Source organism: Eurypyga helias, unplaced genomic scaffold (genome assembly GCF_000690775.1).
Source record: "Eurypyga helias isolate BGI_N326 unplaced genomic scaffold, ASM69077v1 scaffold44589, whole genome shotgun sequence".
Taxonomy (NCBI): Eukaryota; Metazoa; Chordata; class Aves; order Eurypygiformes; family Eurypygidae; genus Eurypyga; species Eurypyga helias.
This window is the reverse complement of record NW_010270908.1, coordinates 269-24,748: the sequence shown is the minus strand read 5'-3', so window position 1 is coordinate 24,748 and position 24,480 is coordinate 269. Positions and strand designations below refer to the sequence as shown.

The 24,480-nt window shown below is 38.7% G+C and overlaps 1 protein-coding gene across 1 annotated transcript in view; it reads left to right on the top strand.

The window, feature by feature from the left end:
- Window positions 1–23,943, top strand: part of LOC104503614 (nucleosome-remodeling factor subunit BPTF-like) — a gene marked incomplete at its 3' end in the record, with an annotated part of 38,973 nt that extends 15,030 nt beyond the window's left edge. The window contains exons 3-22 of the mRNA XM_010158628.1: window positions 4,464–4,687; window positions 5,410–5,610; window positions 6,127–6,315; window positions 9,379–9,552; window positions 9,684–9,859; window positions 10,948–11,303; window positions 11,585–11,716; window positions 12,232–12,361; window positions 13,109–13,244; window positions 14,417–14,638; window positions 14,941–17,350; window positions 17,580–17,704; window positions 17,938–18,066; window positions 18,363–18,513; window positions 19,298–19,421; window positions 20,800–21,052; window positions 21,483–21,644; window positions 22,590–22,738; window positions 23,085–23,208; window positions 23,720–23,943. Of these exons, the coding sequence (XP_010156930.1) occupies window positions 4,464–4,687; window positions 5,410–5,610; window positions 6,127–6,315; window positions 9,379–9,552; window positions 9,684–9,859; window positions 10,948–11,303; window positions 11,585–11,716; window positions 12,232–12,361; window positions 13,109–13,244; window positions 14,417–14,638; window positions 14,941–17,350; window positions 17,580–17,704; window positions 17,938–18,066; window positions 18,363–18,513; window positions 19,298–19,421; window positions 20,800–21,052; window positions 21,483–21,644; window positions 22,590–22,738; window positions 23,085–23,208; window positions 23,720–23,943 (5,791 nt within the window). The remainder of the gene's footprint in view (window positions 1–4,463; window positions 4,688–5,409; window positions 5,611–6,126; window positions 6,316–9,378; window positions 9,553–9,683; window positions 9,860–10,947; window positions 11,304–11,584; window positions 11,717–12,231; window positions 12,362–13,108; window positions 13,245–14,416; window positions 14,639–14,940; window positions 17,351–17,579; window positions 17,705–17,937; window positions 18,067–18,362; window positions 18,514–19,297; window positions 19,422–20,799; window positions 21,053–21,482; window positions 21,645–22,589; window positions 22,739–23,084; window positions 23,209–23,719) is intronic.
- Window positions 23,944–24,480: the final 537 nt, after the last annotated feature.

Genomic DNA, 24,480 nt, shown 5'->3' with positions numbered 1-24,480 from the left:
GGGCATGCTTCCCAAACAAGTTCTCTCTGAAGTATCTGGTTTGCGTTAAAGATTTTTCAAATCCCTCTGGTGGAATTGGAAGTCAGATGGACAGGACAGTTGGCCTGGTAGACCTGCAGCAGCAGTACTGACAGTGCGCTGTGGGATGTGCCGAATCCGCCAATTCCGCTAGACTTTTCATTGAACTTTGCAATATTAATTTTATGGATAATGCACCTTAAAACTTTATGCAAAAGGCACTTCATAAGGGGACAAAAGTATTTACTACATAACTTAATTCCAGGGAAATACAGCTTTAATACTTCACATAGATATTAAACTCGGCCCTCTCAGTTTTTATGGCCTTTAGATCGAGTAAGTATGCTGTATTACAGACCCAACCATTCCACTTATGCATACAGAACAAGATCAAACCACACCTGATATCTTGGATAACTAAAAGATAACCCCAGGGATAACTGCCAAGTGTTAAATCCTGAGATTCATGAAATGATATTATCATAGCAACTTTATTAAAATGAAAAGAGTGTGTTCACCAATGGCATGTGATCAAGTATTTCAGTGCTAACTAACTAAAAATAATCTAAAAATAATCTGCACAAATAACAATTTGAAATCTTGCCCTGGGGGATTAGAGACTGAAATTGTAAATTCTGGCTTTTGTTTTGTTGTTTTTCAAAGGGTTTTTTGGGGACGTTTTACTGGTTTTCCCATCTTCTAAAGGGTTTTGTAGGTTTGTTCACTGGTATTTTTATTTCCACACTCATCACTTGCTGAGGGTAATAAGCCTTGTTTAAGCCAATCATTGTGTGTTCTCTTCAACAGTTCTGTTTTACAAAGATGGAAAAGTGGACTGAGTGTGTGTTTCAAGCGCTTTAACAAATTTAGGATGATGTGTCTGGGTCAGTTGCATTTGTTTTGCTTTTGAAGGTTATTTCTGCAAGTTAACAAGGCAGGAAATTTAGGACTTGGACTGGCATTCTCATAGTAAACTGCTGCAGTGTTTTAACCAGTTATCTTCCTAGAAATATTGAGATGTATTGGATTTGTCAAATCTCTGTGAAGGACAATAAGGAAACATTGTTTGGCTTTAATTTTGATAGCAGAAATAAGACACAAATGGTTATTCCTGAGTTGTATGTTTTTTCCTCAATGGTTAAAAACAGTTTCAGGTTTGTTTTGGGGTGTTTTTTCCAAGTTTTACTAGGGTTGTTATGTTCTTAATGGGTCCTCCTCTATTTTTTCCAATTAATTAAAGATGTTTTAGATATTCCTTTGAATAGATTAAGCAATTTACTAAATTCTTCGGTCTCTATCAGCATGGATTCAGGAAGGGGTGTCTCTGCTTTACCTGAAAGTTTCTAACATCTCCTGTCTTGTCATTTTTGTAAGTCTTGAAACTTGCCTCTAACCCTGCCAGTGAATAGTTCCTGGGAGCAGAGGAGGCTGAAAGAGGTAGGAAATATTAGTGTGCTTCTTTTCTCCCCTGTTTGGCCTCACTTAATGTATGTGAATCTATTGAGGTCCTTTGAGACTAAGCAGCCCTGTCCAGCACCAAGCTGGCAAATCTGACTGGTGTGTCAGAGCGGAACAATAGCGGTCATTTTTCCATCTTCTTTTTATGATTTCTTGAAAGTGTAGTGTCCCTTTAGACAACGCAAGATTGTGTTCAAGGAAAGTTAGCTTAAATCTTTTAACCGTTAATGTAAATCTTAACTGACTTTGCCATTGGATCACATGGAATGCTGTCTGTGGTAGTTCTTTGACTCTTAGTGAGTTGGTGATGAGCAATTCCTGAACTTCTCCTGCTAAGGTTGTGGTAGCCTTCAATGCCAGAGAGTCTCCATGCTCAAAACCTTATATAAATGAAGTAGAAGGGAAATAAAATACTCTTGGGTAACCTCATTGTCCATTTCTAGATTATTATCTTAGCAGTGCTTTAATGGGTAGGACTTAAATCACACATTGAAAGCTTAATTAGCTCTAGTTGCCTTCTGCAGAATACACTCTCTTTGTGGTCTGTTGTCTTGATTCTTTACAGTGGGCTTCTGGGTTTTATTGGCCTGCAATACAGCATACCTCTACTGGTACTGAAGGCTTTTTCTTGAGTTAGATAGGGAAACTGAAGATAGAAGCTAATTGCTTTTCAGTCCAATGGAACCTTGTAACACTTGAACAGGAAGAACTGATGGGAAAGGAAAAGACAGATGCTTCTTTGGATTTTCAGGTGACATGCATATGCATCCTGGAGGCATTAGCGTAGCTGTAGCACTTTCAGATTTTCTAAAGGCATGGAGAGAATGGAAAAAGATGACGACACTTGGATGATCACCACTGAAATTCAAGCAGGGCTTGTATGCCTCCTCTGGCAAATGGGTACTAGCATAGCCTTGCTTCATGGAATGAGACTGTTTAAAGTGTTCACACTGTTGCACATCTAGGTCATATAAGATGATGTACAAATGGCATAGCTGTCTAGCAGATAATTGTGTAATGAGCCAGGAGTTCAATATGAAAAGTTAAAGTTCCCTTTTTGGTGAGCTAAGAAATATATTTAAGTATAAGCTTAGCGACAGCATTTTATTCTGCAGTCACGTTTGGGACGAGCAGAGCAGCCTTACAACTGCCTGTGTCTTGCTCTCGCCACTTCCATTGAACATTTGACAGGGAAAGTATGTATTCTTTTTAGTTAAGCATTTTGTTTAATCTTTTTCTTTCCCGTTGCTGTGTAAAGCTGTATTATTGCATTTTCATCTCCCCTTCCATCTTAGTTTTTGGGTGTTTGCCTTTATTTTCCTTTTCCATGGCTTTTGTTCAGAAACAATTATCAAGGTGCTGCCATTCCTATTATTGTTAGTAGATAACTTCCTTGGTTTGGAGGAAATAAGGTTTAAATAATGATTTTTCCTTAACATGGAAGTCTACAGGCATAGAATATTCCATAGAGTCAAATGATTGTCGCTATTCAGCTGTTATTCTGATGTGTCGTATCGTATGTGGGCAGTCTTCCTGAAATGAGCTGTTTTCAGAGAAAACTTGTCAGACGTAGCCATGCTAACATGTTAAAACTAGTGGAAAGTTACTGGAAGCCTAAAGGAGTCAATGGGTAAAGTAGAATTTGTCACTTTTCATGAGCAAAGGCCTTTATGAGAGAAATGATAGTATTTCTTTGCAGTGCACCAAGTGTTATCAGAACCAAAAGTCTGGTTTGTACTAATGGTTGTGACAAATTAGTTGTTCAATTTAGAGTAATATTTAGATTAATATTAACTCCGTAACCACCTTATTTTAGTGGTACTCTGAGTTGCGAATGCGGCTGTTGTTTCATAAATACGATGTGGACGATAGATGATGATCAAGTTACCTTGGTTGTTTGACTTTCTGAATACCTGAGGGCAATTTTTACTATCTTTAATGTGTAAGCCATGTGGAGGCAGCCAGTAGATGGAACGCACAACAAACCTTAGAGGGGTAGATCTTTCAAGCTACAGTCAGCTTTCCATTCCTATCCGCGATTTGGGTCAGGATTATTAGTGAGCCATAGGTCGGTAATGCTTTTGCAGGTAGTGCAAGCGTAGCAGTAGTTTAGCTCCTCTCCCACGTGTGAAGGCCAGGCTGATAAGTCACCGTCGCCCCGTACCGGTCGGTGTTCAGAGTTTTGGGAGCACTAGGGTGTGTTGCGGAAATGAGTGGTCCTGCCCACAGCCAGCCTGAGTCTGGCTGCTGCTGCTGAACAGGACCTAACAAGTCAAGCAGCCTTCTTCAGAACCACTTGCAGCATTGTCCTTACGCTCTCCAGCGCTCGGGGAGACCCTCCTGGGGTATTTATGGAGCACACACACTGGAGTCTGGTGGCCCCGCTGAGATGCTTTTGACACTGGTTCTCCAGTAGTTCTGTCTAGGCTCGTGGTGTCATGGACTACCCCAGATAAAAAATGTGAAGTCCCTTGATGTTTTTAAAGGGTGGTATTATGATTTGTTTGTCCCTTACTGGTGCTCTCAGGTGAATGCCGTACTGATGCTAATACAAAATGTTGTATGAATGTGACATTCTCTGCTTTGAATATCCTATGCTTGCTCTTTGCCAAGCATGCAGTCAGAATCACAGCCCTTAATGATTCTGGAGCCATACCCTCTTTCATTGCAAGTTGTTTGAGACTTAGTAGCAGACTACTGGTTACAGTAAAAGTAAATATAAAGAAGAATAAACCTTGTTGCCAAATTGGACAAACTCTCTTTCCCAAGGAAGTTGTCATGAGAACTTCTGAGGGGATGAAAAAAGGGAGAGACATGGGAAAGGAATATTTGGGTACTGAACTGGGTACATATGAGTGTCCTCATGTGATTTGTTTATTCACATTCAGGTTCTGGCATACAATAGTTCTCTGCAAAAGGTAGGTTGATACTAATTTTTATCATTTGTCCAGGTATTTTAGAATTAATAACTTTTAATACTTTTACAGAGAGGAAGATTCAGAAAGTGAGAAAGATAAGAAAATCTGGTACTATAGCACAAAGATACAGCTGGCAGAGTTAATTGAATGCCTAGACAAAGATTACTGGGAAGCTGATCTATGCAAAACTCTGGAAGAAATGCGTGAAGAAATTCATCGGCACATGGATGTGACAGAAGACCTTACTAATAAAGCCAGGGGCAACAACAAGTCTTTCCTTTGTGCAGCAAATGGTAAGAACACTTTGTTTAATGGGAATAGATGTTGCGCTTCGCATCAAATCCTAATCTGCATTTATTTTATTGTAAGAAGTTTATAGAAGTTGATGGAGAAGCATCATACAGGTGTACCAGCGTAACTACGTAGTGCTGACTTCCTGTAGGACTAGGAATCATGTATTCCAGGATGTCCTGAATGATTTGGATTCTTAATATGCTTAGGGTGTGCCAGGTGGCGATCATTCCGGGTGTTGGAATGTGTTAACTGTCAAGTGTTTCTTGATGTACTGTCTTTTTATATATTATATATTGAAACTCTTCATAAACATTTAACAATCCAATGGGAGTTGGAGTAGCAAAAATATGAGAGCTCCAATATTATGGAAACTGTGGAAGAATGCATATCTCCTGCAGTTCTCCATCAACTTAATTTATCTACCTTGGAACAATAAATAGTAATATAAATCTGTGAGGGTTTGAACTTTGGTTCTGGGGAAGAGATGAAGATTAGAAAAGGATTTAAGTCATCATCATTGCTGTATAAATGCATAATTCTGAGAAATCAATGTTTAAATATTTGGAATTGTTTATTCTAAGTGGGGAAAAAGTGGTAAGAAGTTGGATGTTACCTTTCGTCTCATTCAAAAGAAGAGGTGTTTATGTCATGTTAGTTCTGCTTGGTGGCTCTGTAGGTGGTGGTTTCTTATTTATTGATGAAAACATACTTTCTATTGTAGAAGAAATTTTGGACATTATCAGAGCAAGAAAAGGGGAAATAGTGGAAGATAAAAACGCAGCAGATGATGAAGGCGAAAAGGCCAAAAGTGATGTTGATAATGACCAGACAGATCCTGAGAGAGGCAAGGAAGAATTTGGAGACCAAGATAAGACTGAGGAAACATCCACTGAGCAAGATGAGGAAAAAGTGAAAACAGAAGGTAAAGAAACTATGGCTGTGCTTTAAAACTTGGTTAACGTGAATCTTAACTGAAGATCCTAACATTTCTTCAAGTGTTAATGTGATTATGTGGGGTTTTGTATGATTCTATAAGTTATTTTTTAAGTAATAGGTGATCCTTTGTGGTTGTATATTCTAATAGTTTTTCTTAAGTAATTTCACCAATTTTCCTACTTTTTGAGTTAAATACAGCTTGCTTGGAGATATCTCAACTTGAGGTACAGGTGGCACTAACAGGTAGGGATCAATGTGTTTCTAGTAAGCGATATTACATCATTTTTAACATTGTTTTCCTCATCAGAATTAGTTTGTGGTTGGATTCTGAGACATTACTATTTCATAAGGGAAAAAGAGGAAAGGAGAAAGCTCAGTGTTTTTCAGCGTTGTCAAACACACAAGCAAAGCTGCTCAAGTTGCTTTCTATGGATGATGCCAAATGACATCCTAAGACATACTGAAGAATATCCCTAAAGTTTTGTTGTGCGTTTCACTATAGAGGCAACAGTCGTTGGGGATAAAAGTAACTCTGTGACATCAAGCTCTGATGACAACAGCACAAATCCTTCTGCAGGAGAGATTAGTTGCTCTGAAGGGAAGAACGCAATGGGTTGTCAGTCAGAAACCCTTGATAGCAACAACGTGGCAGAGAAGAAGGTGGCATCAGAGCTCCCTCAGGAACTCTCAGGTACAGAAGGCACTGTTACCAATGCCTCTGTAATTTGGAGAATCTTAAGTTTTTCTATCTGATTTGTCCACTAAAACCATTCACAGCGTATGTCACTCATGCTGTTTGCTTGCAGTGCCATCCTTTACTGCTACGTTGACATTAACATTTCAAAGTTAATTTTCTTGCAACCTAGTGCTTGAAATCCGTGGTCCTCTGTGACATTAGCATTCGTTTCCATGCCTTACAAAGACGACTGTGGCTAAGCTTTTATGTTCTACTTTCTGTATATTTTATTTTTCCATAGTGATCCATAATGATTGTTAGCATCTTATCAAAGTTTATTTCAAATTCTAATTTGCTGCTGGCTTGTTTGTTATTTTAACCTCTGATTTACTGTGTAAATTACTAACAAACCAGGTGTTTTCATTCACGTGAGTAAACTGTTGCACTGAAATGTCAAGATGAAAATTGTCTTGCTAGTAATTTTAAACAGATTTCAGAATTATAAGCACAGTGGCTGTTGTATATTAATGTGTTTTGTTCTGCTATGTCAGTGAATCAAAAGTAGTAACATAAACTAATTAAAAAACCCCTGACACTTCAGATTTAGGAATAAATGGGACTTGCTTAGGTGTAACATACATTATCAGTGTACTATTTTAGAATGACTTTATAGTACGTTTAGAATTATATTGTATTACAGGCCTTACTACATAACCAAATGTTATTATAAACATCCGATTACTGTTAAAATTATCAGTTTTATTTTTTAGTTCCTAAAAATCTAAACATTCTAATCCGTGACAGAGCCATACTCAATGTGTTTTGTTTCAAAAAGTGGAAATAAACATTTTCTCTCCTACAGAAATGGTTCTCCATTCAGTACAGATTGCAGTTCTTGCAAATGTGAATGCATCCAAACCTTGTAATAAACTTTGTTAATAGGAGAAAATGAAAAGTTAAGATTAATGCGTAATCTAGAGTTCTCATAATACACTCTTTGAATACAGAAAATGTCACAGAATCATAGAATACCAGGTTGTTTGGGACCTCAAGACTGTGCAAAAGCACACTCTAGACAAGACAGCCCAGCACCGTGTCCAGCCAAATCTTTTCAGTGGCCGATGTTGGGGAATCCACCTCTTTCCTGGGGAGATGATTCCAATGTCCTAGTGCATGGGACAAAAGGCAGGCATTTTAGATATTTGACCAAATATTTTTTCCTGTTCTTGTATTCTTCATTCCATTTTCATAGACTGACAGATTCACAGAGTGGAAGGGACCTCTAGAGACCATCTAGTCCAACCCCCCTGCCAGAGCAGGATCCCCCAGAGCAGATCCCACAGGAACAAGCCCAGGGGCTTTGGAAAGTCTCCAGGGAAGGAGACTCCCCCCCTCTCTGGGCAGCCTGGTCAGGGCTCTGTCACCCTCGCAGGGAAGAAGGTTTCCTCGTGTTCAGGTTGAACCTTCTGTTTTCCAGTTGATGGCCAGTGCCCCCAGTCCTGTCACTGGACACCACTGAGAAGGCTCTGGGCCCACCCTCCTGACACCCCCCTTTAGATATGGATGAGCATTGATAAGTTTCCCCCCTCAGCCTCCTCTTCCCTAAGGAAGGTATTTAAGTTAAAATAACTGTATAGAGCTGTAGTGGAAAAGATACATATCCTGTAACTTTTCTCCAGACCCATTTATGGGTTCATATTTTATTTTGAAGATTCACTTATTTATTTATTGTTATTTCTTTATTTTACTTTCACAGGTATTTTTCTCCTTGAAAGCTTCTAGATTATTTTTAAATTTGTGGGCTTTTTTTGTAGGAAAATGTGTGTGTGGAGAGGGTTCTTCCTCAAGTCTAACTTACTATATTCATAGTGATACTTGTGTTCCTGTTATGAAATTTCAGTTTGAGACTCTCATTTGAGAGAGAGAGAGATACTGAACCAGTATCAGTGAGGCAGCTGCCCCTGCTGGGGAGAAAAGTAAGAGTAAAATGCAAAGCTGGATGAGAAGGTCTGTCACCGTCCTTGTTAGATGCAATTTGGATATGATTAAGGGTTTAGTTTGGGTATTCCTACCCTCCTCTGTACAGCAGGCACCACAAATGGTTCCACTTTTCCTCTTAGTATAAAGGAAAATGGATCAAACAGTGGTGGCCACCTACTTGGCACAGCCAGAAATCAAGGTACCTTCAGGTTAAGGATCTTCTAAGAATCCCAGACTAGGTACCTAATCATCTTTCTCCCAGGAGTGAATATTTCACAAAAAGGAGGTTTTATTTTGTCACCTTTCTTAATAGCAACAGAATCCCTGATGTTTTGGAAGAGTTCTAGAAACAGAAATATCTTGTATTTTTTAAAACAGCTAAGCTGTTTATCTTTTGCACAAAATCAAGGTGACATTGCTGTTTTGAGGAATGGGGGCTTGTTCTTGGCAGCAAGTGAGGTGGCAGCTGTCAAGACAGGCAGTAACAAGGGCAACTGGGGACCGAGAACCTATTTGTGTTACTGAGCTTGAAGCAACATCTAAACCCATCAGATTGTAGGAAAGAGGCTGAAATTTTGTATTTGTGGAGGAGGAGTTTAGATAGAGTGATGCCAGTTGAACCGAAACCTGTGGGATTCCTCAGCATTAATGTACTGAAGAAGAGACAGAGGCTCGGTGGAAAACTGCAGGGGAACTGGAAGGTGTATGCTTTGAGGAACAGCCAAAGCACAAGGAGATCAAAAGAGATAATGTCACAGAGGCTGCAGAAACACCAGATTTCATGAAATCTGTATTCTAGAAACAAAACAAAGTCTCGGTAGAGGGTTTGTGCATCTCTAGGGAACAGAAGTGTCATGTATTTAAAACATATTGCATATTTCATCCAAGTAGGAATTTCAGTTCTTCAGAGCTGTGAAAGTTGAAACTACTCAAAACAACCAAAAAAAACCCCAAACTTTCATGGATACAATGCTCTGGAAGGAATTAATATTTTATGGGTATTTCTCTCCAGTTCAGCAAAAGATGTTCATCTGACTTTTTAAATGAAAAATTTAAAACTCAGAAAGAAAAACTAAAAATGAGGTTGTTCTTTTGTAGAAGAAACTGGTCAGATGATTCCTAGCAACAGTAGCAGTGCATCTGCTGCACCTCTGCACTCAGATGTTGGAAACAGCAACTGTAGTGAGCTGGCCTCTGGGCAGAATGACTCCATTAAGACGCCTGACGATGCTGAAAATGCAGAGAGGGGATCCCAGACTTCAGAGGACACAGGTAATAATAGTGTGTCTAACCTCCATTTTATACATCCTTTCTTTTCACTTTATAACTCACAAACAGCAATAGAATATTTCCAGTTTTTAAGTTGGTTTCAAAAGCCTTTTTTTTTTTTTTTCCCTGGGCAGGAGAGAAATCTATTGGTGAAAGAAGTGATTCTCCAGGCGCAGGAAAAGGCACGCCAGGTTCGACACGAATGCTCACAAGATTACGAAATCCAGATAGCAAGTTGAGCCAGATGAAAAGCCAGCAGGTTGCTGCTGCGGCACATGAAGCAAATAAGTTATATAAAGAAGGCAGAGAGGTTTGTGCACATCTTGGAAAATTCAAAGAAGTACGAAAACTGTTATATGAAACTTGTAATACTTTGAAAAATGAAAATGTGATTTTGGCAGACTATGGTGGTACTTTAAAAAAAATAAAAGTAGTAATAATAAATGAACAATGGTGAAATTGTAATATCACAGGAAGCTTTTTCCTCCTTGTCCTTTGCTTTTGCTCTTGTAGTTGCTATCTACAGACTCAGTGCCCCTCCTTTCCTTTAACGTGCTGGTCATAAAAGTTAGAGAATTGTTACTATATAGCCACTTATAAGTTATATGCGTTTTCTTCCACTTCTGTCTTCAAATCTCTCAGAACTGGTATGCCAAAACTACAACTTAACACTGGTTTGTGTTTGGTTGTTGTTCGAATAGCTAGGTAATAGGCACATTTCCAGTTCATAACAAATCTGTACGGGAAGAATATGGTCATTTCAAAACAATCATTACAAAATTGTAGCACTGCTTAATGCAGGTGAAAGTGAAATCTCTCTCAAATGTCTGCCAGTTGGTATAAATTATTTGTATGGCTGTAGGTGGTTTGTTAGTTTTTTTGGTGTTGTGTTTTGTTTTTTTATCAGTAGCCCTGTTTCTCCAGGAAAGAAGTATTTGAATGTTAAGGTTTTGTTGCAGTTAGTAGTCTGTGTATTGTTTAGTGTATTGATTTTGGTTTTGTTAACATTCAAAGATATTTGTTTGCGTGGCTAAATGTATGAATTCTATGATTTACCAAGGAGGGCTTTCACAGAAAGCTTGCTTCAGTTCCGTGAAGCTATTTTCCCAAAGCTGTCTCCCTCAATAGGCATCATTCAGAGCAGCAAAACAGGTTCCTGATTGACTTCCTCAGGAGCCTGGATGGCTTTTTTTTTAATGTTATAGTTGGTCTTTGGGAGCATCCTTACTCTGTGTACAATCAGTGATGAAGTATCAGATAAACAGTTATTTGCTTCCAGAAACTGATATGAGGCATTTCCTATTCTTTATATACAGAGAGTTGAAGCCTAAATCATAAATAAGTAAATAGAAATGTTTGAAACTTAAATGAATCTTGAAAATCATTTTCTTTCACAAGGTTCTGGTGGTCAACTCTCAAGGTGAAGTCTCCCGCATGAACGCAAAGAAGGAAGTTGTGATGAAAGGAAATATCAACAATTATTTCAAATTAGGGCAAGAGGGGAAGTACCGTGTTTATCATAACCAGTATGCCACCAATTCATTCGCATTGAACAAGCACCAGCACAGGGAGGACCATGACAAGAGACGACATCTCTCGCATAAATTCTGCCTGACTCCTGCTGGAGAGTTCAAATGGAATGGGTCTGTACATGGGTCCAAAGTTCTTACCATATCCACCTTGAGGCTAACTATTATTCAGCTGGAAAATAATATCCCGGCATCATTCCTTCACCCTAACTGGGCTTCCCACAGGTAAATAATAAATGAAAATATATATCCTCTTGTTTTACTTGTAGTTTTGCGAACAGTATTAATAAGCAACGGTCTCTGTGTTTTCAAGTCGACGATATCCAAGCACTGTATTTCACTATGTTAAATACAAGATACCATGTTTGTGTTTTGTTACGGAGGGCTAAAAGCAATTGCATATTTGACTGAAGTATTACAATACAGGAGGTGTTATCCCACCATTAAGTCTCATGCTATATTAGCACATGTGTATGTTTCAAGTTTTTATCCTTTTTCCAATTCAGGTCTAACTGGATTAAGGCTGTTCAGATGTGCAGCAAGCCTAGAGAATTTGCACTAGCGCTGGCTATATTGGAGTGTGCAATTAAACCGGTTGTCATGCTGCCGATCTGGCGGGAATCATTGGGGCACACTAGGTAAGATAAACATACATAAAAATCTTCTTGAATAAGAGAACTTGACTTTGTTTTACAACTCCTAGTTTCTCAGAAAATTACATTTAAATTTAGTCAGTTCTTCAGTACTTGAAGTGTTTGTCTCAACCAGAAACTCTGAAAATACATGAGAAGATTTTTATAGTGTCATTGCTCCTGCTAAGCAAGTCTGTTTTCTTTATCTGAGCCACAGTCTCAAAGGGATAAAACTTTGGGAGACTACAAGAGCAAATTTGAACACACTCAGTTTAGTGGAGTCTGTCTTCTGTCTCTCGTGTCATAGGAGCAGAAGCGAAATGTGTCTGATGTTACAGTGGTGGGCAGCTGTGTTCGCCTTACTGGAATAGCCAAGGAAAGCAGTGTTACTACTGCAAGTAATACCTATAACCAGATGCTGGGCTTTCCTCTGATCTTCAGATATTTAAAATTATTCAAAGGGCTAATATAGGCTGCTGTGTGACTTCTTATTTTTGCTTACTTCAATCTGCACGTGTTAGATTACGCAGAATGACAGCAATAGAAAGAGAAGAAAAGGAGAAGGTGAAGAAAAAAGAGAGAAAACAAGAAGAAGAAGAAACAATGCAGCAAGCTACATGGGTGAAATACACATTTCCTGTCAAACATCAGGTAAGGTGGATTTTTTGTGAAGAACAGATTTAAAAAAAAAAAAAACCAAGCTGTTGATTTCATACTCCTCTTCTGTTTTCATTTTAAACCTAAAATCTTACAGTCATTGCGTTACTCACTGCCACTGGCGAAGGAGCCAAGCCCATCTACTCAAGCACATAATCTTGTCTGAACATGGAGTGGGCTCGAAGTGACACTGCCCGAGTTAACAGATGCTTGTCTGCCAAAAGCAGCTTTTCCTAACAGAAAGATTCAAGATGGTTATTGGAATCTTGTCTGTATGTCTGTCCCTGTCCAGTGCTCCCCTCTCATCCCCACTCCCCCTCAAAAAAGCTAGTCTACCTTTCCTTTGGAAGGTTATATTATATGATGGGAGCTACTGTAGAAACCTCTTCATATTCTCCTATGGCAGATACAAAATACTTGTGTTGGAGTGGTTCTTTGCTCTACACTGATTTGTTGCAACAAAACTTGTATAATCTTTCAGCTTTTAGGTAAATTGATTCTTAGTGTTACATGAAATAAAAATGTTTTTTAAATGTTACTGATGTAATCAATTATCAAAAGATATATGTTTAATTTTAGATAGTACAGTATTTCACAAATATACTAAAAATGGCATGAAAAAGTCTGTAAGTCGAAGGTTCTGTTTTTTAAATAAATCAACTTACGTTTTTAAATGGATTTACATATTAACAGCACAGCAAATAACACCATTAAAATGCCTATTTTAAAAATATTTAATAGGTTTGGAAGCAAAAAGGAGAGGAATATAGAGTAACGGGGTACGGTGGCTGGAGCTGGATTAGTAAAACACATGTCCACAGGTTTATGCCCAAACTGCCTGGAAATACTAACGCAGATTACAGGAAGTTACTACCCAGTAAGTGTTTGTGTTGATTACATGTTTTTTTAATTACTAACATACGGCTTTGTATTGCTTATTCAGGTAATTATTTGCACGTGGTATTTGTTACGTAGACTTGGTTACAAATAGTGTTCCAGAGAAGCTGCTGTGGGTTTCTGCTGATCTCTGTCAATATAACAGCTCAGTTGTCAGACATTTTTTAGCTCTATGAAATTGTTTCAATTATGAAGTTGCGTGTAATATTTGCACAGCTTTGTATAGCCTTATTTAAATTAAAGGTCAATAAAAATTAAGTAGATAATCACAAGTAAAAAGCAACATCTAAAATATTGGTGTATATGTACACCTTTTTTTTTATTCTGTGTTGACAGAATGCTATTAACTGATTTTATCTGGAAACAATAGTTTCATAAAGGGAAAGATATTTATTTCTCTAGTTCCAAACACACCTTTCGCTTACTTGTTCCAAGGATAAAAAAGAAAAATTTTGCACAGCTGACTCAGAATGCATCCTGAACTGAATGTCTTATTTATAATGAATTTAGTCTTGGGTTTCCTTTTAAAATGTATGAAATGGCAGCCCACGCTGCCATTTTACATATTAAAACTATTTATTTCCTCGCATATTGGTGCAATACTTGCCCTGTTGCTTTTAACTGGATCAGATGCAAAATGGATGAAGCTGCTTTTACTGTCGTCTATCTGATTGTTACATTAGATTTATTTTGCCTTCTGTGTTGCAGTGTTAAGCACAAAGTAATTTCAGTACTGATGTCCATTCTGGCTTAACTGTAGAAATCAAAATTATTAACAATTTTATTTGTGAATTTTCAGAGTGTGAATTAATAATCTTTTAATAGGCTGGATTTTCAGAAAGTGGCAAAGTGGGGGAGGGGAGTGTTGTTTGTTTAGGTTTTGGTCTTTTATTAAGAAAAAGCTGAACCTGGACTCCTGAAATAATAATGTAGAAGAAACATTTTTATTTCTGGTGACCTCTTAAATTATTTTCGTTCAATATTGCAGTAATCTGTTATTGCTTAATCTATGATGTTACCATTCTATACGTAACTCTTTCTGAATTTCAGTAATGATGTGTGAATGATTTGAGAGGTAAACTAACATACATTAAGATGTAGCAGAGTATAAAAAATATTCTCAATAATTGAAACCGTTTAATTTGTTAATAGCAAAGAGCGAAGATGAAAAATGCAACTTGGATAAACGGAAAGGTCCAATTAAGGTAAAAGTAGAGAAAGATAGAACAAAGGATTCTCATGATCTGCAAGCAAAAGACAAAGCAGATGTTTCAGAAACCTTGGAGAAAGTACAAGTGAAAGAAGAAAAGTTGCGTGAAGAAAAAGTAGAAGTTGATACAGTTTCTGAAAACTTAGATCATGCAAAAGCCAAAGGTGATATACTCAAGTTATTGTAAAACTAGCTGTTTATTACAACATTACTTGTGTAAAAGCTTCAGACCTCAGAAATAACTTAAAAACTGTGTAACAGGTTTTGTCAAGACATTTGAAAGTCTCAGTTAAATGATTGCTCAGTTAAATGATCCCTTATAGCAGTGTCTGAAGTTTTTGTTCCCTTTCTCTTGAAATCTGCTAATATGCTAAAAGGTCCATTTGTTTCTTAGTACGTAGTGTAATAAAGCAGTTCAGTACCCATTGTTAGGGAGCTTACTGATTCAGTTATTTCTTCTTCACAGTGGAAAAAGAAATCGATGGTGAAAATAATAAAGTCATCAAGGAAGAACCTATGGATGTAGATGATGTGAAAATGGAATCCTCCATAAAAGATGAAGATAGTCCTTGTAAGCTGGATATAATCAATGTCAGCGAGGGATTTCATTTAAGGACTTTCTACAAAAGAAAAGTGAAATCATCCAAATTAGATGGACTACTGGAGAGGCGAATAAAGCAGTTTACATTGGAAGAAAAACAGCGTCTGGAAAGGATGAAACTGGAGGCTAGTGCTAAAACAGGCATTCGATCTGTAAGCCCCCAGAAAAGCATGGATGAGCTACAAACGAGAAAAGTGAAAGGAGGAAGCCAGTTTGACACGTCTTCCCAAGATCCAACCTGTATTTCAGATAAGACCCAAACCGAAGATGCAGAACAGGACTGCTTGCCGATCAGCAGCATCTCCTGTACCAAAACTGGTGAGCTAGATGAACCCTCTTTGCCTTTGACACCCCGGATGTCAAAAAGAGAAGGCCAGCTACTGGATGAAGACTCGCCTCAGTCCTCTGAAGGTGAAAGCTCCATTCAGAATCACGGGAAGGAAGACAGCCCTGAACCTATGGCTGCTGCTGAGAGTCAAGGACAAGGGGCTCTTGGAGAATCTGAGACTTCCTCTGAGGGTGGCTTGAAACAAACAAGTGCAGAAGGTAGAATCAAATGGAATACTTCAGAAACAAGGGGAAAACCTTTGAGACAAAAACTACCTTTTACCAGAGTATCTCAGCGTGAACGTGAAAATTTAGAACCAGTGGTAACTGAAAGCAGTTGTAGAAAAGAGGAGTTGGTTACTCCTGAAAAAACAGATTCAGAAGGGAATTCTGAACAGGAGAGCAAAGATCCAGAAAACAACTGTACAGTAAAATGCCGTATTGAACCAGCGTCCTCTCAAGACAGTGAAATGGAGGAAGAAATTGCTCCAGTGAAGACGAAAAGTAAATCTGAAAAGAGGGTATTTCACCAAAAAACAGTCAGTAAAGATCTAGGACCATTTAAAACAGAGCTAGTTTCTGAAAGAAGCCCTGAAAGTCACGCTCTGGAACACATGGATGGGGTAGAAGTTGATGAGGATTTACCAAGCTCTAAACTAACTGAGGCTAATGGTCAAAAGAAAGGTCAGGAACTGAAAGTGGAGACAGGTACCATAAACAAGTGTCTTGATCAGACAAATCTGTATAGTGTTACTGACAAAAAGAATAGTAAAGATGAAGAAACTGAGACAGACTTAGAAAAACAGAAATCAGCATTTCATATGAATGGAAAAGACAAAGTGTTATCAAACAATGACTGCTTAGTTAAAGATACCTGTGAAACTAAGGCGGGGGGTGATATTGAACCAAAAGTTAATAATATTAATAAATCCATTCCAGAACAGGAAATAAGACCATTGACTTTTAAGGAATCATCAGTAAAACCATTCATGAATGGTGACATTATGACAGAGGACGCAAAGGACAAAAATAATGTGGGCTCTAAGTCGCGTCTGCAGAGTTCATCTGCGTTTGAGTCTGGAGAGAGTCTTCAGCCACCAGATGAAGTTCCCACGTATGTGCAGAAAACTGAAGAAAGCCAGCTTTCTCCCAAGAGATCTGCCTTTGGCTCTGCTTCCACGCCAGCGCATGCTGTCTGTAAAGAAAATAACCTGAATAGTGAAACAGAATCTATGGAAACTGAAGCAGCTGAGGATAAGGAAGTTGCTCCATCGCCTGTAACTTCATGTGAGGAATCTAGCTTGAGCAGTGACTTTGCTGATCAGAATGGCATACAAACATATAAAATGGAAAATATTAATGGAGAAAGTAAAATAAAAACTGTTATTACTGAAGTGACTACCACAACATCAACTGTGTCTACACAATCCAAAACTGTGTTTAAAGTTGCAGAGACTGTAGCTTCTAATGATGAGAAAACAACAGTAGTATCATCCACAGAAAATTGTGCCATCTCCACTGTAACTACCACCACTACAGTAACTAAGCTTACCACTCCAGCCACAGACAGTAACGTTGATGTCATTTCTGTACAAGAGCATAGTAAAACAGTGGTTACGACAACAGTAACCGATTCGCTCACCACCCCAGAAGGCACATCGGTGACTTCCATGACTGTCAGCAAAGAATATTCTACAAAAGACAGAGTCAGGTTAATGAAATTTGCAAGACCCAAAAAAACGCGCTCTGGAACTGCCTTACCGTCTTACAGGAAATTTGTTACCAAAAGCAGTAAAAAAAGCATATTTGTTTTACCCAATGATGACTTGAAAAAGCTGGCCAGGAAAGGAGGGATCAGAGAAGTTCCCTATTTCAATTACAATGCGAAGCCTGCCTTGGATATCTGGCCATATCCATCCCCAAGGCCAACTTTTGGGATCACTTGGAGGTACATACTTGACGTTTTTGAGGAAACGTTTAGGATGTGCTGAAATTAATCAATTTTAAATTACAAGTAACATAGATGTTTGTGGTTAAACGTGCGAATTCTGCTAGTTATTATTTAATAGTGTTCTATATTGCTCAATAAAGGTTCAGTGGAAAACCTCTGTCCTATTGGTTGGTTTGGTATTTTAATACATTCTGACTTTAAACTATAATTCATACTCTGTTGTTAGGTACCGACTTCAAACCGTAAAATCACTGGCCGGAGTGAGCCTTATGTTGCGGTTATTGTGGGCATGTCTCAAATGGGATGATATGGCAGCAAAAGCCCCACCTGGGGGGGGAACTACACGTACAGGTATTCCTTCTTTACGTTTCTGGGTTAATGCAAAAGCTCTCGCTGTAACTTTTGGGCGTTACGCTCATCCCAAGCATTTCTGTAAAAGCTTGATGTTAGCTATGGCGTTTGGATTTTTTTTAGTCAAAATTTGTACTACTTGCTGTTTCTTTACCTCGAGTATATTGGGTTGATTGGAGATGTAACTTTTATTTGTTTTCTGTTATTAATATATTGGGGCTAATTTGTTGTAGAAACATCTGAAACTGAAATTACAACAACAGAAATAATCAAGCGAAGAGATGTGGGTCCATATGGAATCCGGTCAGAGTACTGTATAAGAAAAATTATTTGTCCCATTGGTGTACCAGAGGCTCCAAAAGGTATGTTTGTTGATACTTTTTTTTTTTTACTCCGTCCCCTAAGCTCCTACAGAAATTAAGGTAACTGGATATTTATCTTAATTCTGACCATCAAGGGAGCACATGTAGCTTGACATGAACTGTTCATTCACCTATGGGAAACAAATGATGTATGTAACAAAAGGACATGGTTTATGTGAAGCTGAAAGGCCTTCCTGTTTATAAAATAAGACTTGAAAAAGACACTAAATCTTGATTTACATATTAATTTTGGTTTAAGATTGAGCTTACTGTGTGTTTTTGACTGTTCTCTAAAGAAACTCCAACACCCCAGAGGAAGGGACTGCGATCAAGTGCTTTAAGGCCAAAAAGGCCAGAAACACCCAAGCAAACGGGCCCTGTTATCATTGAAAGTTGGGTAGCAGAGGAGGAGTTGGAACTCTGGGAGATCAGGGCATTTGCTGAAAGGTAAACCACCTCCAACGAGCTTTCAAAGGCGGCAGTTGTCATTCGTGTGTGGATGTGGAATGGAAGTTCCCACTGCAGACCACAGACCTGGCAGCTACAAGCAGTAAAAGCAGATCTGTGTTGCATTTTTATTGTGCCTTTTGCAGATGATAGTCAAGCTTAAAGTAGTAAAGCTGAATTATTGGCGGGTACCAAAACTCATTTTTGCAGATTTTAAAGATCTGTTAGAACCAATATATTTTTTCCATGTTTATGAACTAATCCCTGTTGTATGCTAAAAGGCTGTAGTGCACAGAAAGGCTTTAGGCTGCTTCTGGCATAACTTTAAACCATATGTGCTTAAATACTTCTGTAGTACAAAGGCAGCCAATGTGTACAAGTAAAGATAAAGTCAGCCTGAGAGTATTCAAGTCATAAACCCAGTATTTTCAGTATTTCAGGCTTAGAGTTAGAACAACATTTTTGAGTGTCTTGGAATGAACTGTTTTAAAATAATGGTACTACACAGATTGTTTGCAGTCTCAGATGTAATTAAAAATTCCAGTTTTGATTAATAGTTTCCTGTAAAGTGTTGCAGTACTGTTTCATCAGAATATTTCAGGGATGTTGCATGCAACTTCAGTAGTGTATTTTAAAATACTTTTAAAATCATGACCAGTTTTTCAGTGATCTTCAGTCTTGACATTTGTTCTTACAAGAGGAATTACACTGGATAAAATGAAATCCAGTTTGATGGTTGGATTTTATGAGATGGTGTAACTTTACTTTCGGTTGTCTTTGGCAGGGTGGAGAAGGAAAAGGCACAGGCAGTTGAACAACAGGCTAAGGTTAGTGAACAGAAGAAGGCAGAGGAATTCAAGGCCCAATTGGAGGCTCAACTAAAACACCAACGGTTGGCTGCCCAGCAGGTGGGGGAGCTATTGGAAGTCCCACCTGTCAGCAACTCTGCACTGGTAGTCCATATGCATTAGAATATGAGAAATGAAGTTTATCCCAATCTTGCACCATTTTTCAAATAATTTCCACCTTGCGTGCAAACTAAGCAATCAAACAACGCTACTCCCACCGTGTACACTCGTTACTTTGAAATGGGGTTGAGGGGAAGATTTAGTTTGGATTCCCCTTTTTTCTGCCTGATTCATAACATTTTAAAAGCGTTCTGTTTGCTTCCTTTTTAAAAGAAGTCTGGGAAGCACCAACCTCTAGGTAAGGTGAATAGTGCAATGGATAGCTGACTTGGCAATACAGCTGCATTTGTTCTTCATGCTTCGATCAAATTGAACCTTTTTATTTTATCCTAAGTTGGCTGAATGAAGCAGATTGATAATTTTATTGTTATATATATACACACACATAGATGTAAGTGTACGTAAATATAAATGTGTGCAGTTAAAATGGGGAAACCCCATGACGTGTTGATACTTCACATACATGATTAAGAACTGTGCTTTTTTCCATCTTGCTGCTTTTTCATTTCATCTTCCCTGAAGAAAATACATTACTAGTGGATGAGTGTTTCTGATTTGCAGGCATTACCACAATATAATGGTAACCGAACACTGAAATTTAAATTAATAAATAGAGAATTCCAGTAACGTAGGGAAAAATGTTACTACGTTCTGATACTGATACTATCCCTTCACAAAGTGGCTCTCTAAATTAAATATGCCTTCTTGACAGTTACAGCACAGAAGGTTGCTGGGTCAGGTAAGGGATTTTGAAACTTCTTTTTTTTTTAAGCAAGCTGCAAACTGGATTTATAGTTAAAGAAAATTTTTTTATATTACATTCTTAATGGTGAAGTAGAATGATATTTTTTGGTGTTTTTCTGTAAGTGGCAAGGGTCTCGGTGCAGGCAGCTCGAAACCTTGGAATGGTAGTAATAAACTCTGTGTTAATGACAGTGTACCACAGGCTATATGCACGTGGTCACACCCAAATTTAGGTGGATGTTTTTCAACGTTTTTTAACCTTTCGGATTAATCTGAGTCTAATAAGTTTTCTTTTAAGTAAAATGTGCGGTGAAATTAACATAAGCTGAGTGTGTTAAAGATGCTCTGAAGGAAAATTTCTGGCTGTGTGCTATGAGCAGAGTTGCAGTTCCGCAGGTCAAGGAGCCCAGTGCTGTAGGGTAGGCCAGCAGCCTAGTCTTCAATCCTGTACAACCTGAACTAAAATCCTACCGCAGTCCTTTATTTTTCAGTAGTGGGAAGAGGCAGCATTTACGTTACAAAATCTGAAAATGCTAATTATCCCTTCGTTTAATTTTTTCCCCCAATTCTGTAGAAACGTCTGGAACAGCAGAAGCAGATACCTGCAGCAGGGGTGACCCCCGTGGTCACTACAGCCAGCAGCACTGCAACTACTGCCTCAACGCCCCAGAAAGTTGTGGTAGGCCCTTTAGCAGGCCCAGTCCCCACTGGAACCAAAGTAGTACTTGCTACAAAAGTGGGTTCTCCAGCTACAGTAACATTCCAACAGAACAAGAATTTCCATCAGACTTTTGCTACTTGGGTTAAACAAGGCCAATCTTCAACAGGTAAGTAGCCATTTACCATGGAAAGAACGTGTAAATAGGGTGAGCTCCAGCACAGCACCTACATCTTCTCCAGAATATATAGCATTATTATATTTCTTGTTGTCTTTGCTCTTAACTCTCTTGCTAAGTCAGCAGGACGCTTCTGAGATAATACCTGTCTAATTTTTCTTTGTTCAGACTTGCTAGGTAGTCTTATTTCTGACCTGTCTCATTTATTCCTGGCAGTTGTTGTACTAGTAATCATTGATGATGAAAGCAATCTATGCTGTAACGTACTGTTTCCAAAAAAGAATCTTTACCAAAGAAAGTACGCTGCATTCAAGAATGATTGTAAAGATAATCCTGTAGCTTGCTCTTTCATACATGAAAATAGTCATTTCATCGACTAATGATTCTGCTCTAAAACTGACTGTTCTGTGTGCCTCAATAGCCACTAGCACAGCTGCCACTTCAGCCACAACCATTGCCAGCACAGGGCAGACCTTCCAGATCTCAGGCAGTCCAGTAACGATGGCAGGGAAAGTGATAACTAAGCTGCCTCTCCCTGCAAACAGCAAGATTGTTGCCGTCAATGTGCCATCAACTCAAGGAGGTAGGGCAAAGGGAACTGAATTCAAAATGTGTTTCAGCTTGCTGATTCCTTCTCCATTGACACTATTTTCCCAGTAAAGTAATCTCTGACTTGAAGGGGGAAAAATATTGACATACATATACATACACAAGTTTCTAGAGCTTGTTCCCCCTGTATTGTATATTTGTGTCTGTTGGGGAAAATGCAAGTTTTTTGCCTAAAAATTATTCTACATTTCATAGTGCTGAATTAGAATTTTTATTTCGAACAATGTGGAATGAAGCATGCTCTTTTTTTTTTTTCATTATCTAAATTATACATCAACAAAAAAAAGGCTGCTGTTTTCAGTTATTAATGCCTGCATCTGCTCTTCACTGATGAGCAGGAGTTTGGCTCCAAACGAAGTTTAGCAGTTTTTCTTCTTGCCTCAACAATATTTTGTGATTTGTGAATGTATATTGAAGAGAACTCTGTCTCCATTATACTTAGCATCTGAGGAAATCATGAAGGCTACTAGTTTTGTATTGAAATTTCTTAGGTAACAGGAGAAGCATTACCCATTTTGTTCAGCACCACGAGCTTGTAGGTGAAAGGTGTTTTAACTAGTCTCCATTTTAAATTAATCAGATTATGGCTTCTTAATGGTTGTATAATACTGATTTGTGGCACCGTATCGATGCAAGGACTTATTTGCAGTAACCATCAAACTGGTCTTTGTCAAGATTCATTCTTTCCTTAATCTTTTCTAAAATGCCTATTTCTTAACTTAAAATGCAGTTGGACTATTGACAAAATGTAATGCTGCTTCTTTTTACAATGTGACAAAGGTTCTCCTAAGAAATGTTGAAAGACTCAAAGGTGTTCTAGAAACCTGGAGGCTGATTTCTAAATGCCACCCTGGAGTTGCATTTACTACTTTTGCTGGCAATTATGTCATTAATGAATGCTCAATTTTTCTTTAATTAGGTGTTGTTCAAGTTCAGCAGAAGGTATTGGGTATCATTCCATCAACTACAGGTGCAAGTCAAACATTTACTTCATTCCAGCCAAGGACAGCAACAGTAACCATTAGGCCAAATACTACAGGGACGTTAGGAACAACCAGCACTTCACAAGTAAGATGTTGTTCTGATTGTTTAATGCAACAAATGTGAGTACATATATTTTAGGTTATTGACAGATATTAAAATTTTTGTCTAGTCACTTTCAATGTGTTTGACTCATCTCAGCAATAGTGTTTATGGATCCTTTTTCCGGGGTCGTACAACAGTTCTCTCCAATTGGAAAAATTAATGGTTTGGAGCTTGGTAAGCCTTAGCAGTGTGAACATAGGTGAGAATATATTGGATCTGCTTGCATCTTGTTATTTCTTACTGCATTAAAAAAACCCAAACAACTTCAGGGCATATCCCAGCAGCTTTTCTCACAGTTTACGTACGCTCTCCATTTTGGTGTATGTAGGTAGTACAAGGGACGCCGCTCCGCCCTGGTATGACAGTAATACGGACACCACTTCAGCAGCCAACGCTTGGAAAGACCATCATTCGAACACCTGTAGTGGTGCAACAAGGTATTCTTCCAGCCAGTAGGTTCATTTTAATACTTAAATTTCCAGTGTGAAATCCATGGTTTGTTTCTTCGCAAATACCTTCCATATCGGATGTCCCCATGCAAGCATACCTCATGCTGGTGCTTGACTTCTAACAAATGCCTTTTCTGGCTTTTGAATGTATGAGTTGCAGGCTTTGTCAGTGTTCACTGGGAAATCTAGTCCTTAGTTTTGTCATTTGAAACAAATCACTTGCCTCAAAACAAACAAAATGTTTAGCAGAATTGCCTTTTTCTCTTACAAGGCAAGGTAAGTGCTTGAGGTACTCTGTAAGTATGTGAATTGAATAAAAATAGAAAAACTTTTGCAGACATTTTTCAGTCAACCACACAGACATATGGTTTGTAAAGAAAATTCATGTGCCAACTGCAGCGTTTGCTTCACTTGTCTGATCATACACTACTGCAAGTTGTTGTGACACTGATTTGCTGTGCTAACAGTTAAAATGTTGGAAACATGTTTCTTACCACAAATTATTCTCTTACAGGTCAGACACAGCAAGTGGTGACTCAAATAATCAGGGGTCAGCCTGTCTCCACAGCAGTTTCTAGTACCAGCACATCATCTTCCAGTGCTGGCCAAAAGACGGTCACAAGTCCTGGCACAGCACCTCAGCAAGTGCAGCCACCAAGCACACCGCAGCCCCCGCGTCCTCAGCAGGGACAAGTGAAACTCACCATGGCCCAGCTCACCCAGCTAACCCAGGGACAGGTAAACCGTTGCCTAGGCTCCAAGCATGGAAATGGGCTGGTACTTATGATACATCTTTATCAAGCTGTTGGATTTCAGCAGCATAGTGCTCATAAATTTGTTTCAGCCTTCATTTGGGATGACTGGGACCATAATTACAGACTGAAAGAAGCTTAAATAGTGCATGTAAAGTTTTAAATTATCGCTTCCTATTGTATTCCCTAGTAATGTAATTAACATCAGGGCATACTGGATGTAAGGAAGAAATTCTTCATGGAGGAAGTTGTGAGGCACTGGGACAGGTTGCCCAGAGCAGCTGTGGATGCCCCATCCCTGGGAGCATCCAAGGCCAGGCTGGATGAGGCTTGGAGCAACCTGGGCTATGGAAGGTGTCCCTGCCCATGGCAGGGGGTGGGGCTGGGAGGGCTTTAGGGTGCCTTCCAACCCAAACCGGTCTGTGATTCTATGGAAGTTTAGCAGTATAGAAAAAAGTCTCTGCATTAATAGCAGTAAGGGACATAATTCTTTCATGTAGTCTATTTTGTAGACCTTCAGAAC